We start from the raw sequence: 18,999 nt of genomic DNA, 5'->3' as shown, positions 1-18,999 counted from the left end.
GTCGACGTTGTCATCGGCTAGGATCCACTCCCGAGCAACGCGTGCCGCCGCCTGGGCATGTGCGCCACACGCGGTGCGCTGCTGCTCGAGTGCGGTGCGCAGCTCCTGTGTCTGTCGATGCTGCTCGTCGAGCTTAGCTTGAAGCTCCTTGAGCTGCGCCAGCTACGCCTGCCGCGCCGCCGAGCTTGACGAAGAAGGAGTCACGGCTGGCACCACTGGTTGGTTTGCCTGCGCGTCAGCCCCGCCGTTCTCGTTATTGCCCGGAGCGTTGTCCTCTTGCCCGTCCGCGAGCTGGACCATGAAGCACTCCCGAGTGGGATCGTAATCCCCCTCGCTGGAGTCCTCGGAGCAGGCGAGGCAGTAAGCCGCAGCGAGCTGGAACGAGCGGAAAGCGTCGGGGTCGTGGACCCTAGAGTAGTCCTCGGCCTCCTCGGCCGTGAAGTTGTCCATGAAGAAGCTGATGTCTTCTTCCAGATTGGAAGGAGGCTGCAGGCCTTCATGGGCCCGGTTGCCCAGCATGCGTTTGCGTTTTTAGGGCGATTTTAGTCCCATGATTAGGGTCCCCCTAATCATGGTATCCGACAATTCCCATTAAGGGCAATAAGTTTGCTTATATTGTGGTAGACGTAAGTATTATGTGTTTAATTAAGTTATAAAATACCCTAAGTATCCATAAAAGGACCGGGATATCTGGGAAATAAGTCCAGGACTGGACCCCTGGAAAATCAATTAAGAACACTTTGCCTTATTGCCATAAATGCAAAGGTGTTATGTTACATGCTCACAAGTAAAGAGTCCAATATTTTGGACACTTATGCTACAAGAAGTGTTGATACTAAAAAAATTCCACATAAAATATTATCAACACTCTTGTGGGAGAAGTCATATGTGGAAGGCTTCAACCAACACTTTCCCTAAAGGCATCATTAAAGATGCAAGTTAAATTATGGCATGTCTTGAATTATACACCATCAAATATGGATTTGTGTCCCTGATCCATATCATTTTAATGATAAGAAATTACTTTAAGCAAATTATCCCAGAAATCATTAAATAAAAGAGTGCAATTTTGGATCGAGTAACATGTCGAGAGGTGTTCGCAGACCTAACACATTGTGAAAGATTGAATCTAGAATCAAACATATATATTTAAGGCCTAAAAGAACTAAGTTTAAGACTAAGTGGTGCTTGACAAATTAAGTATGTCATAAGTGTTGAGCATCAAATAAGTTCTAAGATTTTGTGCTCAATATGTAAGCATTAAGTGATGTGAAATAAGTCCTAACGATTGAGCATCATGTTTAGAGGCTTGCCTAATATATTGCCGGCATAAGACATTTAAAGGCAGCCTATTACTAAGGGACAAGTTATGATTCTGGAAATATGTTGGTTTTCTTTCTCCTTTCAAAGTGCATGCATATAAGAATATATAAGGATAAATATATATGTTTGATATATATAAAGGAAAACCAACTGCAATCAGGGACTATAATAACCTCATCTCCCCATAAGCCTAAGAGGAATCACTTTGATTTTGAATGGGAACCATTGTCACTTAGTCCTGTGGTACTTAATTGACTGCAGTGATTGATTGATCTGGTGTACTGTAACATCCCGAAAAATTCATCCAAAGAAATCACTCGCTAAAAATAATTTTTAAAACTTTTTTGTCGTTGAGCTCAAATCGTTCCTAAATCTTTTACCGTCCGAGCTCCAAATCTCCCAAAACACTTCCCGGCGTTTTGCCGTCCGACATCCAAAATCAATCGCCATCCTTTCTCCTTCTTTTCCCCGACCCCGCGGTCCCCACCGCGAATTCCGCCGTCCCGACACCAGACCAATCACCGTTCCAACATCAGTACCAATTACCGTCCCATCTCTCTGTTTCCCTTCCTCGTTCTGCGTGCGTGTCGCTTTCCGCCAAAGCCACGCAGCGCGCCGACGGCCAACCGACCGCCGTGCGTGTTCGACCGGTCCCGCGGTCGTCGCCACAACCTCCGCTACATCTCTCTCTCTTTTCCTCTCTCTCTCTCCTTTTCTTCTCCTTTTTCTTTTTCTTTTTCTTTTTCTCTTTTTTCTTTTTCCCTCCTTCTCATTCTTCCTTCCTTCTCCCTCCCTCTCTCCTTCTCTGCGCCGAGCCTCGCCGCACGCCACGCCTCCCCAGGACGCCGCCTCCCCCCCACCAGTGCCCCTGCTCCGTCCCATCCCCGCTGCGCAGCCGTACCTACTTGCTGCCTTGGCACACGCGCGCCCGTGGCGAGGGCCCCCGTGCCGCACGGCCGAGCCGAGCACGGCCACCGCTCGTCGACCCGCCATTGGCCGCCGCCCGTCCACTTGTGCCGCCCCTCTGCCTGCCCGTCCTCTCGCCATCACCTCCGCGCCACAACGCCGCACTAGGGGACGCCCGTCAAGTGGCCGAGCCGGCCCCGCCGCCATTAAAGCTCGGCAGAGCTTGCCGGCCATCGGCCACCGCCGCGCCCCCTCCTCCACGCATCGCTCCGCCTATAAAAGGGCCCCTCCGCGCGCTCCGCCACCACCACAACCCTGCTCGCCACCGCCAGCTCCGTCCCCGGCCTTGCAGCGCCGCCACCACGCACACCACCGCCCGCCGCCGCTGGCTCTAGTGGAGCCTCCTCCACAAGCCACCCTAGCTCGAGGTAGTGAGGGCAATCAGTTCCCCTCGTCGCCCTCCCTCTTTCCCACCTAATCCCAGCCGCCGCCATGGCCCCAGGCCGCCGGCCTAGGCGCCGCCAGCGAGCCCCTGCGCCCCTCCTCTGTTCTGAACGGGAGGAAGAAGATGAGTGACGATTTTGCCCAAAACCCCTCCCCTTCCTTTCTATTTCATTAAGAGCCCCCCACCTCTCTTTAGCCCTTTTCCAGATAAGCCCTCCCTATTTTTCCTATTTAGGAAATGAACCTTCCACTATATAAAACATTTATAAATAAGCCCCTGCCATTTTCTTGAGTAGCCCGGATATTTTTCTAAAATTCCAATCAAGTCCTTGCCATCCCAAAAACAATTACAAAGAAGCCCTCTCTTATTTCTTTTAATGAATAAGCCCCTCCACTATATAAAATATTTATGAGTAGTGTAAGGATCACCGGGGTGTCCGACCCTAGAGGGGGAGGGGTGAATAGGGTCGCTAATCGCTTTCTATCCTAGGGCTCAATCTATTTGCATGAGATAAACCTAACACGTCCTACACATGCTAGTTATGACTAAGGTTTATCTATGCTACTCTCTACTTACCCCTAAAAGACTTGCAACCTATAGCCAATCCTAATCAAATTAACTAGGAAAGTAAAGGCACGCAAGATAGAGTAAATACAGAAACGTAATGCAGTAAGTAAAGAGGTAAGGGAGAGAATATGCAAACTCCCGTGAAGACACCAAGACACACGATTTAACGTGGTTCGGTTAGGACACCAAGTCCCTCCCTACGTCCACGGCCACTTGTCCAACACGAACAAGTGTGATGCCAAGTCTCTTCGCTTGATCACCGTCTTGCGTTCGCCACCAAGGCTTCCGGCAAGCAAAGGCTAAGTGGCACCAAGTCACCAAGACAAGGCCACCGCCACCGTCTCTCTCAAAGCGTCACCAACGGCACCGTCTTCACTATTGGAGCTTCTCACCAAGAGGGGTCTCCTTCCCCGCACAAAGTGTCGTTGCCTCTCCACACCAAGTCGAAGGGTCACACGACGAGTACACGATTGCTTGCCGCAGCAAGACTTTTCTCAAGGTTGATCTCGCAAGATCAAGTCCTCCCAAGCACTAAGCTTTTCAAGCTCACACTTGCACTAAGCTATTCTAAGCTTGAATGTGGCACTAAGCTCAATATGGTGGATGGAGTTGATGTTGATCTTCAATAGAACTTCCAGAGTCTCCAACCCCCTCAAATGACCCGGCCTTGGGGGTATATATAGGAAGCACAAGCAAATATAGCCGTTGGAGAAAAGCTGCCAGAAAAATACTTAACGCCGGCTAATCCGACGCACCTCCAATAGCCATCGTCGGTTCAACCGGTGATACTAAACTACCCGCCTCAAAAACTAGCCGTTACGTGTATGGGCAATCAACCGATGCTGCGTCGGTTTAACCGGTAAGTGTAGTTGTCCTGTGAACTCTGAAAAACCAACTCATTGGACAACTGCAGCGACGTTTACCAGACCAAATCGTCGGTTCATCCGGTGTATAGACCTTGCCTCAGCTTCTGGATCCATTGCACCGACGTATTCAACTTCCCTAACGTCGGTTCAACCGGTGAAACCAAAATTCCTGGTGTGCTCCAAGTCAATGCACCGACGTATGTGATTTTCTCAGCGTCGGTTCAACCGGTGATACTAAAGTATCTCTGTCTTGATTTCTTTGACTTGGTTTCTTCATGGTCTCTTCAATTCTTTGTCATCATTTGAACCTAAAAGCCTGAGAATGATCATCTTAACAATCATATTAGTCCAAGTGTTGTGTGTGTCATCAATCGCCAAAACATTATATTGAAATATGGCATGAGAGGCCATTTTCGCTACAAGTAGGTCCCTGCCTAATTTCCGAAATAGCTCGAACCTTTTCCAAAATTCTATTCAAGTCCTGTCACTCGCAAAAATAATTACAAATAGGCCCCGGATCCTTATTTAGCCCCTAAACCCCTCTTCGGCCTATCATTTCATGCGCCAAAAATCCTATGTTCACCCCGAAACTATACCACGCCATTTCTAACATAATTTCGGCCGTGCCATTAGAAAACCACCTGAAATATTACTCCTACCTCCATATCTTAATTTCTTCCGATTCGAGCTCAACGATAAAATGTTTATTTCTTTTTATTTATTGTGTGTTTATTTGTGTGCGCCGTAGATCACGGAGTGATCGAGGAAGAACCCGTCGACGAGTAGTATCGCGAGCAGGTGTGCGAGGACCAGTACCGCGACCCCGAACCCGAAGGACGGTACCTCGATCAGGACCTCCCGGAAGGCTTTGAAGACGGCAAGTTCAATCTCATCCTTTGATTGCCTATTTCAACCCAGTTTTATAAACACGACCTATTGGCCTATTTTTACAAAATTGCATATGCTTTTACTACTGAAACATGGTTGGATAGCCAACCCTTGATTTGTTATGACCATTCCTTGACCACCTAGATTAACGTCTATATATGATTTATTCTTTATGGATGTTAATCGCTGCTACAGCGCCGCTTAGGACCCGGTACTCATTTTATTACACTCAAAATGGGTACAACATGCTTTATAAAAGGGAAAATGCGTGAGTATTGAGAAAAGGGAAGTTGGGTTATAAAAGCATAGAATGTTAAGATGAGATGGACGAATGGCATTTCTGTGTGAATTGTCGTATTGGAGGCTCGTACCGTTGTGGTAGAGCAAGAAGGTTGCGAGATATCCATCTCGTCATCTTGCCTAACTCAACTATCGTGCAAACCACTCGACCGTTGTGTGTGGCAACGGCTTAGCATAAACCCCACTAGTTAGTCTGATAGCCATCAGGAGAGCTGAGAGCAACGGGTGACCAAGGAGAAGGGATAAGGTCGTGGTGACTTATGCCCCGGTTAAACCTCAGTGTTAGGTCAATGGCCCCTTGGTGGAGTCCGTGTTGGCTAGCCAGGTCTAGGTAAGGTGGGTAATGGCTTTGATGGGATCTGCACCGACATTAAGGTGATCGTGTTGTGGTACCCCACTTGTGGGTAAAGTTGCACACCTCTGCAAAGTGTAAAACCTATTCGAATAGCCGTGCTCACGGTATTGAGCGGGTTACGGTTTGGTCACATAACTAGCTTCTGGGATGGATGGTTCCATGGTATGAGTTGTTTTTGGAAAGTGTCCGGCAGATGTGCCGCGAGCTACGGCGGATGAGGAGTCCGGTAGCATTTAAAACTTAGATCCTTCGTGTAGGATCGACCCCACTGATTACTCGATTACTAAAGAATTGCTTTGGGAAAAACTCTTTTTAAAAATAAACCCTTGCATGTGTAAAATCTAGCTTTACTGCAAATAAACCTCAGTCTTATCCTTGATTTATCCTGTGCATATCTGTGTTACCCCCCCCCCTCCGTGGATGGGGTTGGACTTGTTGAGTACTTTTGTACTCACCCGATAAATATTTGTGGTTTTCTTCAGAGGAAGATTCGGACTTCGTTGTTGAAGACGTCGAGTAGAGGTTGCGTCCGCACCCAACTTTGCCTGTGGTGTTGGCCCTCTGCAAGATGCTTCTGCTGGCGCGATACTCTGAGCCCGAGCTGGATCCCATGTGGGTCGTGCTTTGGTGTATCACCGTAGCCTTTTTACTTCTTATTATCGTTTGTATCGAGTGTCCGCCTCCTCGGAGGTTTGTACGGTGATGTACCATCTGATGTATTAAATGTGTATCAGCCTCCTGGGACTGATATTTGTATCACATTTGAGTCACCTCTCATGAGGGAACGCTTCATGTACCATCTTTTGAAAAGTGAGTCCGTAAATTTTCTATAAGCATAAGGAATAAGTTTTGGAGCTCCTAAGTTAAAGAAGTTCATTTGATATGAGGTGATGTATTATAGCAACTGGGTTCAATGGTATGTGTATGATTCACCATTGTAATCCTTTTGTCTTGGTGCGTTATTTTGTTGAAAAATGGACTTTTAAATTTAGCCTGATGATCAAGGGGGAGAATGTTGGTGTGAACGGTGATCACCAGTCTAAACTGGTGAGCCATTATTTTTTACCAGTATTTAATGATGGGATTGATTGGATCCCCTCCTAGAACACACCAGGAGTGTCCCCCCAGTGTGCTGTGCTCATGGATATAAGGGGATGAACCCCAGGGGCAGAGGAGAGTGTGTGTGACTACCCTAAGCCTCTGCCCTCCCAAAGAACCCAATCATCTGAGCACTAGAAACACTGGGAAGGGCTCTCCCGTGTCCTAAGATGGCTAGAAGAAGGAAGAGAAGAAGAACAGAGGAGAAGTGACACTAGAAGCTCAAGATCAAAGGTACTAAATCCTAATTCGAGCCCCTGTTTGTGGTTCTCTCTTAACCTAGTGATCCTATACATATCTATCAAATCCTTCTCTCTCTCTCTCTCTCTCTCTCTCTCTCTCAGGTAGTAGAACCGTTGAAAATACACCTACCGACGCTTTTTACTGTCTGATATTTTCAATTGGCAAAACATGCATCTTAGGGGCTGCTTGGTTTATCACCACATCTCGCCACGCCACACTTCTGTGGCGCCGATTCCCACCGCCACACTCGCCATGGCACTGTAGCGTGGCGAGCTGTGGTGGGGACCAAGCAGCCTCTTAGTCCCTCAACTTTGCTCTGAAGATCAAGTTGGTCCCTCAATTTTTAAATTGGCTAATCTAATCCCTCAACTTTTATTTTAGGGTCAAACTTATCCTTGTGATGATGTGGCTCTTCCTACTAACATGAGACTGATGTGAAAAATTATTTTTACCCTTGGCTCGTTCTCCTCATACTTAATTTCCACTATTGTATTGCTATAATTAACTAATGATACGGCATAATAGGTCTATTGTTGTTTCTCCTAGCTTGTTGTATCTCGTATTTATTAAAGTGCCCTTTCATACTTAGTGTAATCTTGATCATATAAGAATATTATGCACATGTTGATCAACTTTCCGTAGCACTGCTCAGCATGCAAATTATGAAGGAGAGGAAATAGCCAAGGGTAAAGAGGACTTTTCGTGTTAGTCTCATGGTATTATGGAGCATCACATTAATATAAGGATGAATTTGACCTAAATATAATAGTTGAAGGACTAAATTGATCTTTTTTTAAAGTTGAGGGATGAACTTGATCCTTGGAGTAAAGTTGAAGGACTAAGACGCCTATTTTGCCTTTTCAATTCGTGGTCCCTTTTTTTTGAAAGAGCAATTGATGGCCCTTTTTCCCCAGACAAAGAGATGAGGTGGGATGGACCAGCAACTGCCTGCCGATCTCGATTGGAACTGAAATTGCCAGGACAGTGCACGGGCAGTACGAAAGCGATGATGCATGGGGATGACTAAGAGATGAGTGAGTGTATATCTAACCCGGCAACAGCTTAACTTCCCGAAAAGAATCTGTCGCACAGTGCTGAGAGTGGACAAGCAATGCTATATTTTCTCTCTATTGTTTTCTGAAATTACCTTTAACATTCACCACCCATAACCAGATATTCAGACAAAATTTACTCCATGTTTCAGATGAAAGCAGGACAGGTGTGGTAGCATCCCTTTCCCAATAGGGATCAACTCTACTAAGTTTGATGTTCTGTGTGTCTCATCTCTCATAAATAATACAATATTTATTCGGACGTATTTAGAAAAAGAATGTGGGGGCAGAGTAGTGCTAATGCCCGGGACAGGTCAAGTTTTTTTTTTTTTTTTTTGCGACTGGGACAGGTCAAGTTGTAACCAACCATATGCATCAGTACAGGTATTCAGCCCTGAATATGAAGGTCTTGTTAGAATGACTTTCTTGCGCGCAAAAGAAGAGAAAGGCATTGTTATTATCTACATCAAACATTTAGATGGTGTCATGGAAAAGAAACACACAAGAAATAAGAAGGAAAATTGCTCTCTCAGGCTAGAGCATTGCCTTTTAGAACTTGACAAACACACCACTCCCGCTAGCCATCTTTTCCACATAGCGCTCTTTTAAGATACAAAGCACACGCCTAGTAGATTGGACATTTTCACCCCAACCTCCTATATACATATCTAGCCTCAAGGAGGGGGAAGGAAGCACATGTGACTGTGACTTGATATACTAGCACCTTGCATGCTCAACCCTCTTGTCGAATTGGTGGTCTTTAGTATGGCTATCTGCGCATGTTTTTTGGCCTCACTTGTTTGAAGAAGGCATCTGCTTTCACAAATAGGTGGGAATGAAGGGTAAAATTGTCCAAGTGTCAGATGAGCTAGGACAAGTGCTATTCTGGCAATTGGGGACCGGCACACATGTAATTTTCAGGGGAAAGAAAGATAAGGAAGATTTCTATCTTTTCATGCAAAAGTTCGGCAACAGGGTAGGATTTAGGTTGCATAACATTTTGAACATAAAACAAGTCATCTGAAATCATCACTTGAGATGTAAGACAATGATTATAAGAGATAAGGATTCATTAAATATAACTACAATACTTGATAACTTTCCCTTGGACGTTCGAGAAAAATAACTTTCCCTTGGATCTCTACTGGCCAATATAAACTTGTACATTGCAAGAAAAATATTTGGTTTGATTCAGGATAACATATACGAAAAGTGAAGTGGTGGTCACATGGCATAAATTAAAATGAAATCGATAGAGCAGTTGGACGAAAACAAACACAACTAGGAATTTCATTGAAAATAAAAGTAATGCTTAGAATTAACAATGTACAGTTGGGCCTAACTTTTGCATTACTTTTCACTTGGAAAGAACGGAATAGGAAAGTATATATACTTGCAGGCAGCACATTGTCGTCTGAAAGTGTGCAGAAGGCTAGTTTTTTTTTCATTTTTTTTAATCTGGCAATGAGATTTGCGTGGGGGGCCAGGCCAACATGCCTTCCTCCTAGTCCAAGCATCACATTCTCCTAGAACCCACGAACACCAACCTCATTAAACAAAACATGGAGTACCGTGGTTCTATTCATTGTAACAAATTTTCATGGGAGTGATACTTATTGAGCTAGCTCAAAAGTACAAAACAGTTTAAGTATTCATAGTTAATAATTTTTTAATGAATATTTCATGTCTAAAAGAAACAGGTTGGTTTCTCTAAAAAAAATATAAACATCTACACTTGCAATGGCCTATTTATCCAGAATTATTGTGTGGAATACTCTGTTTCAAGTTCATCCTTATGTGCTATACTGATCAGTGATCAGAATGCTTATACTAATTAGTATACGTTATTGTTCATCCATGCATAACATGGTTTTATTGTGCTGTTGAATAAAAAAGATGCTAGTACAAGTGCCAGATAAACATTAGTCACATGGACAGAAAAACCAGGAGCACTCCAATAAGATATTAATAAGATGCATCAATTGCCGGAGGAAAAGCAGAGCTTTGGGCCAAGTGAGAATCCAAAAAGGAGATCTACATAGTGGTCCGAAGATATGGATTTGATGCAATGCACAATGCATCCCCTTCCCTAGGAGTGCCAGAGGATCAGAACCCCGGTAATTAGGATTTTGAGCAGGGCAAAAGGAGCTAGTATTTCTATCTGATTCTTGGTCATCTATCTCGCATGAATGCATCATTCCCATGTCTCCAACAGATGTCACGACGAAATGAGGTTTTGAGATGAGGGATCCTTCATGAAGGTCACATGGAGAGCCATTCCAAGGTCTCTTGGAACAAGCAATGCAAAGAGATGATTAGTCTCGGTAATGCGCGAGAGAGTGAAGTTAACAACCACCACCGTCGTCGTCGTGAGTGACACGGATTACCGGTTCAACAATGCCATCCATCATGGAGTTGAATTGAAATGGTAGATGCAAATAAAGTAAAAGGCAAGGCGAGACGAGACGGAGCGAAATGAACATAAAGCTAATAATGTGGGCACGCCATGTAATCATTTGGACATCACACATATCAAATGGAGTGTCCCTTCATGCCAAGGGGGTCGACCTCTAAAATCACAAATCCTTCACATGAGATAGCTAGCGAGCCAACCAATGGCCTTCCTTTGCCTACCAGCACTATCTCTATGCCTAGCACCATCATAATCACCTCACAAGATTGAGTGATCTTGGTCCATGTTTCTCCAAAACAAAAGCAACAAACAGTCTCAAATGTATAGTTATATTTGTACTTTTTTTTTTGAAAGGTTGAATTTGTACTAGTATATGCACATGAACAATCTTATCTTTAATTAATACACTTCCAACTCCCACCTAGTTCCCTTTTAAGATGGAAAGCTCAGAAGGAAAGGAGATTGAATAAGAAGAAAATAAACAATATTCATATTGTTCATCAACCCAATCTCGCTCTAACTTTATGGAGCAATTAGTTAATATAACAAGTAGCAGTAATGTATGGCAGCTTAATGAAGGGATTGGAGATGGACCAGACTTTGATGCCCCATCTCAAGATAAACTAAGAGCATTCTTATTTATATATATATACCAATGCAAGTGAGAAAAGGAGGAAGGAATGCCTATCTTTTTGCAAAAAAGAAAAAAGAAAAAAGAAAGGAGGAAAGGAGGCATCATATCGGTTGTACTAGTTCGGCGATGTCTTCTTCACCCACTAAAGAAACATTCTGTGCAGCAAAATACCATCACCAGGCCACTCCTACTATTGATCAACAGGAGAATGTTTGTGTATTTTGAATAGGACTATAAGAGTAGGTAGGCATTGTTCTGCATGAATAAACTACCGGCAACAAGTACACTGGGAAATGGAGGCGGCTGCTGTTTAATTTGCTTGTACATGCATGTTTTTTCTTTTTCTTTTAAAGAAAAAAAAAGAGTACATGCATGTGTTTTACTACCTGTAGTAGTAGTAAGCTAGAGGATGTAGGGTGATACAGTGGTAATGCAGTGGAGTGACCAGAGCGCATGGTAGTGGCCATTTTGGAGGAAAGATTCGGGGTCAAGTCATTAGTCAAATTTGGGTAGGATTCTCCCTCATGATCGCTCTAGATTGCTAGTCTCACTTGTAATAATCTAGCATGCATGCCCACCTCCGCATCCTGCATTTCAATCCATGCAGTTGGGCACGGTGGAATTTTCACAGCCGCTACTACACCATTTTCGGACTATGCTTGTGATTATCAATATTAAATGAAAGTGCAAAATTAATACTACTGTGGTGGCTTCATCAATCTCGAGAATCGGATCTTCCGGCTCAGTCTCTCGAAGATGCTCATAGGAGAACCAGTTCTCTGCGATACTGTAGAGGGCCGGGACTGGGTGCCACTAACTGGCGGACCTCACTGCACGGGGCCACAGGTTATTGCAGAGGAGGCTCGTTCGCTCATAGGGGTAGGGTTGTGTGCGTGTATGTGAGCGTCTGCGTCTGTACTATGTTTCACAATTGAAAAAATATTCATACTGTCATGATTTTATTTTCATAGATGATTCAGGGAAACAAAATATAATTAGTGGCCATCAAAGTGTTTTCATAGAGTCTCCGCCGAGTCAACAAACCGCGCTCTACATTTTTTTTAAAAAATAGTGACAAAACGCTCATAGTTACGTGTATAGCGAGAAAAAAATAGAGCATGAAAAGGGAAGAGGGGAATGACCTCGCGTATTTCTACGACTATCTAATCTCGCGAAAAGGAGTCGGAAAAAAAAAGGAGAAAGAGAAGGGCCGGCCGGTGGATCGATCGGATCACTTGTGTAGCTAGCTAGGCAACCGGCGAACTGACTCCACCAGCTCCCTCCGATCCTCTCCCTCTCATGAGGCCATCATCGCTCGCACTAGCTCGCCGGCCCGTGGCGGCAAACCGTCCCGTTCCGTTGGCTCGAACGAGCCTCGTGCAGGTGCAGCGCAAGTGGTGGCCGCTGCTGCCCTATATAACACGCGCAACGCAAAGATTGCCCTCCAAATCCAGACGCCTAGCGTGCTAGCCATCTCCATCCTAGGCCGCAACTGCTAGCAACCATGGCCACCACCACTTGAGAGAGAGAGCGGGGAGAGATAGATCAGAGAGCTAGCTAGCTAGTTCGCAGCCCCGTCGCTGTCACCGCGTGGCTTCGTTCCTTCTTACCAAGGTCGCCGTCGCTCCAGGCCACCGATCCCGTCCATCCGCACGTACGGTTGCACCGTCGCGCTCGCGCCATTACCCATCCCCAGCTAGCTCGCTGTCTTGGCTCCTCCCTCCTCCGGAACTAGCAAGCTACTCGTAGCTGCGGCCGGCCATGAGCGTGAAGCCGCAGCCGCCGTCCTCGTCGACGGCGGGCGCCTTCTACGCGACGCTGGCGCGGGGGCTCGACGACCTGGACCGCTCGCTGGCGTCGTCGGCGTTCCTGTCGCTGCCGTCGCTCCGGGCCGCGCTGGCGCTGCTCCGCGCCGCGCACGCGGGCCTGGCGCGCCTCGTCGCGTCGCTCCACCTCCCGGGCGGCGCCGCCTGGCTGGACGAGTACATGGACGAGGCGTCCAGGCTCTGCGAGGCTTGCCGCGCGCTCCGCCTCGGCGCCGCCGCCGTCGAGGGGTTCGCAGCCAGCGCCGCCCAGCTCGCCTCGCTCCTCATGCAGGCGCCGCCATCCAGCCCCCACCTCTCGCGCCAGGTAATTTAATTTCTTGCTTGCTCGATCGATCGATCGATCTCCATGCCGCTCTGAAGCAAGAAAAGCAAGAAGGTGATCTCCATCTCCATGCCAGCAGGTGGCGCGCGCGATCAGCGTGTGCAGGAGGGAGGCCATGGCGCTCAAGGAGGAGAACCGCGCGCTGGCCGAGGCGCGCGCGGAGGCGCTCGCGCTCTGCCTCAGCGAGGGCGTCCCCGCCGACGCCAAGCTGGGCGGCTTCAACGGCTTCCGCGGCGTGCTCTGCGCCACCAGGATGCTCACCTCGTTCCTGCTCACGCTCCTCTCCTGGGGCGTGCTCCACTACTGGGCCGACCCCAGCGCCGGCGCCGGGGCCGCCGGGGACTGCGCCGCCTACTTCGGCTCGGCGTTCGCGTCCGCGCTGGCCCGCGCGCAGCAGCGCGCCGCGGCGGAGGCCGGCCGGTCCGTGGCCGCGGCGGGCGGCGGCGGCGCCGGGGTGATGATGCACGAGTTCCGGCGCGCGCGCGCGGCCGTGGAGGAGGCGAAGGAGGCCGCGGAGCGCGGCGGCGACCTGGCGGCGGCCGCAGCGGAGGTGGGCCTGCGCGCGGGCGCCCTCCGGGCCGCGTGCGAGGACGTCCTGGCGCTGATCGACGACCTGTTCGACGAGGTGGTCGAGGCGAGGAAGAAGCTGCTGGACCTCTGCAGCGGCGGCAACTGAGCGGCCGGCCACGAGTACAGGAAACCCCATGGCCTCCCTCATGAGCCGCCTGCATTGCAGTGGCAGTAGCTCATGCCAGAGCAGGAGAGGCCCTGGTGGTTGGCATCCTGTGTCCCTTCCTTCTTCCTCGAGTGCCTCTCTTGTTGCTTCTTCTCTCTCTGTAGTAGCCATGACAGTCCTTGGGCATGTCTGATCATAAATGCACTAGCACCTACAAGTGAATGCAAAAAGAAAAAAAAAAGAAGCGAGACTTGAAAACAGTAGTGCTCTTCTACTATGTGGTAGCCAACAGATAATCCTAGGTTTCTGATGAAGTGATCATCAAGGTTTAACTTTGGCAGGTTGACTTCACGAATTGCTAAACAATTGTTGACCTGTGTGTGTGTGCAACGTGCATGACGACAAGATCACAAGTTGACAGGTAGCCAAGCCGAACTGCCGAAGGATATTTCATCTAGCCCTCTACTCTAGGCCCCCTTCCTGGGCCTACACCAGTTACCAGTGTACCTTCTCCCACAGAGAGCAGAAGGCAATTGCAAGCGCAACAGGCCAAGTCAAACATCTGAGTGTTTTCCTACAGTTTTTCAGCCGGCCTCTCAAGTCTCAACGCGTAGATAACTAGCTAGCTCTAGGCTCCGCTCCAGCAAGAGAAAGAGACATCCCCATGTTTGGAGCTGCTTGATTCGAGTTCCATGCTAGAACTCTCTGATGTCCATGCTAGAACTCTAGGCTCCGCTCCAGCCAGAGAACAAGGAGGTGTAGGAACAGAGCCAGTGGTCAGAATCAGAACTCTCAGCTCGCCTCCGCTGGAAGCTTTTGCCTGTTCTTTTCAGAAAAAAAGAAGCTTTTGCCTGGTTGATCCAGTTGTTGACCCGGGAGCAGCGGCGCCACCGCAGGGAGGGCAGCAGAGTACTCTGCTCGCGGTAGGAACTGAGCTGCAGCAGTACCGTATCATCACAGGGGGCAAAGCTGCCATGGAAGATCTCTTCTCTCCCATCCATCCATCCGTCGCCAGGCGCCCCATTGCCTGATGCCTGGTTCTGACTGACACATCTACCTGACAGAGTAGAGTACTGCTGCATGTGATCTCCCTCTGGTCAGTACCAAGTTGACCCCAAGAGGGGGAGGGGATGGCCTTGATCTGGCCGCCTGGCAGGCGTAAAGTGTAAAGGCGCTGTAGCACACTATACCAATGGCCACAAGTGGACAAAAATGCGAGGAATTCTCTTACTTTGTTGACCATGTGAGGGCGTGGCCAGAGCTGAACTGGAGCTTGCAGGCTGAGCTGATGCTGCAATCACCAGTCCGTGCAGAACAGGAGGGCATGGTCATCCTCATCGGTGATCCAGGGTTGCCTGGCTCGTTTCAGCTTTTCAAGGTCCTCAATTCGAGCGGCGACGCAGCCAGCCAGCCAGCCAGGGAGGTGGCAAGCGAAACAGTGAGACACGCAGCCTGCACTGGTAGCCCGAAGGCACTGGCAGCGCTCGTGCAAAATAAATTAAAAAATGGTGTGACCGGATTAACATACGATGAGACAGTCAGCCAGCAGTCGGCACGAGTATTCAGAAGTGCCGATCCGTGATGGAGACTAGTAGTTGGACCAGAGCTCAGCTTCAAATGCATATTGTGACACATCAGAGTATCAGACTTGCTTGCGCAGACCAGATCAAGAGAATGGATTTGCATCCTTTTCATTCATAGACAGGGTGTAGCCAACAACCCAGCGTCTGCTTATTCAGTTTCAAGGCAAAACCTTGTAGTGCAGCGCGAGAATCTTCCTGAAGTTTTAGTGTGCGATTACGAGCTGTTACCTCCGAGCTGCTGTTGCCGACGAAGAATAAGTTGACGAGGCATTCAGGCTGCTCAATCTGTTTGCTGATGTTGCAGGTGGAATGGGACTCGCTGCAAGCTGCTGCAATAATGGATGACCAGAAATGAGCTAGCATCCAGAAGACGAGCCGTCAGTGCTGCAGGGCAGGGCCAACAATGCCTTGTTCGGCTGGCTGGCTGGATGGCTGGCTGATTTCGCGTGAGAGAAAAATACTGTTGGCTGGCTGGTTGGCTGGTGGTTGGGCTGATTTTGCGTGAGAGAAAAATACTATTGTGGCTGGCTGAATCCGGCTGAATCCGCCAGCCGAACAAGGCATGCATATTGATTGCTGACACTAACCTTTCAGTGGGCCATTACAGGATGCATGTAAGGCCCCGTTTAGTTCCCAAAAAGTTTCTCACAATACCTGTCACATCGAATCTTCGGACACATGCATGGAGTATTAAATACAGTTAAAAAATATAACTAATTACACAGTCTAACTGATTACCACGAGCTGAATCTTTTAAGCCTAATTAGTCCATAATTGGACATTATTTGTCAAGTAACAACGAAATGTGCTACAGTACCAAAACCCAAACTTTTTCACCAACTAAACACACCTACGCAACAGCACAGCTGCAGCTGACAGTTCAGGCATATGGCCCCAAGTGACAAATAGGGATATGCATGCATGCATGATTAATACTTAGTGCGGGGTTTCAGTCAGGCAGCGACACAAGACATACCTCCAGAAATGCACCCAGCAATTCAGACAAGGAGTTTCTGAAATAGTAAACCCCAGCACGCCACATGATACAACCAATTGTTTGTGCACACAATAGATAGCTCGGAATGTTAATGCTGCTTGAGCATGTGAGCATGTCACAGGTTTGATACATGGTTGTGAATTTTCTTTTCCTCCGCTTGCAATAGAATGGCAAAGCGACGAGTAAAACACAATGCAATTAAACTTTCTTTTCCAGGCACAACCAAATGGTATTAGGAACAAGTAGTTCTGGAAACACTAGGGGTTCCCAGTTAGGAGGAGAAATGTGCAATGTAACAGCACAATTGTATCCAGACATTCATCAAGAACCTTAGTACATATATCAAAATCTGGAACTATCTTGGCGAGATATAAACATACACAAGTATCTTTGGCGAGAAACAGATTATAATATCTTGTTTATGTACATCCGAGTGTATGCAGAAAGTGCCAGTTAGATTTTACAAGTATGCACTTTGGTTTAGCAAACCATGTCACACAGATTAGTATTACAAGTGCTACGTTGTTTCCCATCTAGGTAAGGTAGCATTATGAGCGCAATACTTTAAACAGCCTCATCACAAGTAACTATTTGCCTAGTGTACAGTCAAATTTATTGTCCAGCAACCATCTGAAAAGGAGCTTCTTCAACATCTACTTCAAGAATAAGGTAGCCATTTTCCTAGTGTACATGACGACAGTACTCGATTTCCTCACGGTGCTCATATGCCTATATGAGCATCTCCCTGATCAAATGAAATATAACAAAGGTCAAAACAAAACCATTTGTTCATGTATTCCTATGGTACAACAGCATAAGCATAATGCTAGTAAACATGCAAAATAATCCAACATCCTTGGGGTACCTAACGGAACGGAAAATATTCAAGATTTATTGCTTTTAGATTTTCAAGGGATAACTGATACTAAATCAACTAACTAAGTCAGAATATCCAACATCGGTTAACTTGTGTCATCAATCGTTTGCAGTGTCAGAAGCAGTTATAGAGTAGAGGAACTCATGTATGCACAACCACACCATCAGGCATCAGTCCAGCGTGATCAACTGCCACCTATTCATGAAACCTAAACGGTCCCCCGGAATCTGTCCTTACCACTCTACACACATTAATGGTGCGTAACTCAGCTGTTCAACACATAATCAAAACAGATGAGCTTAAATGGCAACAAATAAGAGTAACAATTGAAGGCCTGGCCTGCTTCTGGGCATGAATTACTATTGTTCAGAAGGAACCATGCAATCTAAAGTCATCCCTGGAAGGCTGGAATCGAAGGCTGCTCAATTATACCGATTCCTGACTAGTTGCCAAAACATGCAGTGCTAAACCCTGAAAGCTCTAAGCCTCTAAGTCTCTAACAGATGCAGAGTGCACGAATCAGTGCAGACTGCTCCACCCCAAGTCCCAACAGGACGGCGACACGATCACGGTTTCCACAGAAGGCAACACAGCAGTCAACAGGCTACATCCAGTCCAATCCGAACACAAGACTCCAGTTCGGAGCACCTACCCTGCCCGACCACGCGATCAACGGAGTAACGACCCAGCAAATCGCGCCGACGGTCTCCGAAGTCCGAATCGAGGGAGCGCGTGGCACGGATGAACTTAGTTTAGTCGAGAGGAGGCGGAAGGATCGGCACCTGAGAGCCCGGGACCCTAGGCGTAGGCGGCGGCTCGTCGGGGAAGCAGTTGCAGCAGTAGCAGCAGCGGCACCACCGGCGGAAGCAGCGGCAGTAGCACCACCGCGCCCGCGCCCTCCCCGACGCCGACGCGCCACTTGAGTAGTCCATCGGAACTGAGAGAGAGAGAGAGAGAGAGAGAGAGACAGGATTGTTATGACTTACTGAGAGTCTGGGATCTTTCATGACTCCAGGCGAGCATCTGATTCTGATGGCCCCAGGCCTCAAGTAGAGTTGACTTTGGCAGGGGATAACTTGAGCCGAGGTTCAGAAGATGAAACCGGAGATCACAATAACCAATGTTAAACATCAGAAACCGGCCCCAAGATCAACCCGTCCTTTGTTTGTTTCGGAGTTCTGACTATTGAGTGCCAACAAGACAATTAGCCAAGCATTGGGACTCCAAACTGGATGAAGTATGGGAGGTAGGAACTTTAGAAGTAAATGGTAGGCCGTCCTCCACAGACACTGGTCATCAGGAAATGCAGACTGCAACAGCAGTCTATGCAGTATCAGATTCTGTTCTCAGGGAAATTCAGTCTTTCATGGAGACCAACACGGGGAACCTAGTAGCAAGACAAAGTGACTAGTGAGTAGAAGAATAATGAAGAACAAACGAAAGAACCACTGTTTAGTCAAGAAGTTCACACATCAGGCAATAACATTCAGAAAACAGAAATGAGAAAAAGAGAGAGAGGGAGAGAGGGAGAGAGGGAGAGGGAGAGAGGGAGAGAGAGAGAGAGAGAGAGAGAGAGAGAGAGAGAGAGATAGAGAGAGAGAGAGAGAGAGAGAGAGTTGAGGCTATTT

At 47.5% G+C, this 18,999-nt stretch overlaps 1 protein-coding gene and 1 long non-coding RNA gene across 3 annotated transcripts; one reads left to right on the top strand and one right to left on the bottom strand.

The window, feature by feature from the left end:
• The first annotated feature begins 12,430 nt into the window (after nucleotides 1-12,430).
• Nucleotides 12,431-14,269, top strand: LOC120656048. 2 transcript variants are annotated; one of them, XM_039934032.1, is made up of 2 exons: nucleotides 12,431-13,220; nucleotides 13,315-14,269. In XM_039934032.1, exons 1-2 carry the CDS (start codon nucleotides 12,852-12,854, stop codon nucleotides 13,912-13,914), a joined length of 969 nt encoding a protein of 322 aa, XP_039789966.1. In that variant the 5' UTR covers nucleotides 12,431-12,851; the 3' UTR covers nucleotides 13,915-14,269. The 2 variants fall into 2 exon arrangements, with proteins under 2 accessions (XP_039789966.1, XP_039789968.1); XM_039934034.1 differs by having other exon boundaries at nucleotides 12,439-13,220; nucleotides 13,318-14,269.
• A 2,602-nt stretch (nucleotides 14,270-16,871) lies between these two features.
• On the bottom strand, nucleotides 16,872-18,347 carry LOC120656047. The gene is made up of 2 exons (XR_005667805.1): nucleotides 18,154-18,347; nucleotides 16,872-17,239 (listed from the first exon to the last, which is right to left on the bottom strand). It is a non-coding gene; the product is annotated as an uncharacterized LOC120656047 (long non-coding RNA).
• Nucleotides 18,348-18,999: the final 652 nt, after the last annotated feature.

The sequence above is a fragment of the Panicum virgatum genome, chromosome 1N (assembly GCF_016808335.1).
Source record: "Panicum virgatum strain AP13 chromosome 1N, P.virgatum_v5, whole genome shotgun sequence".
NCBI lineage: Eukaryota > Viridiplantae > Streptophyta > Magnoliopsida > Poales > Poaceae > Panicum > Panicum virgatum.
The sequence above is the reverse complement of the archived record's forward strand: the minus strand, read 5'-3'. Positions and strand labels throughout refer to the sequence as shown.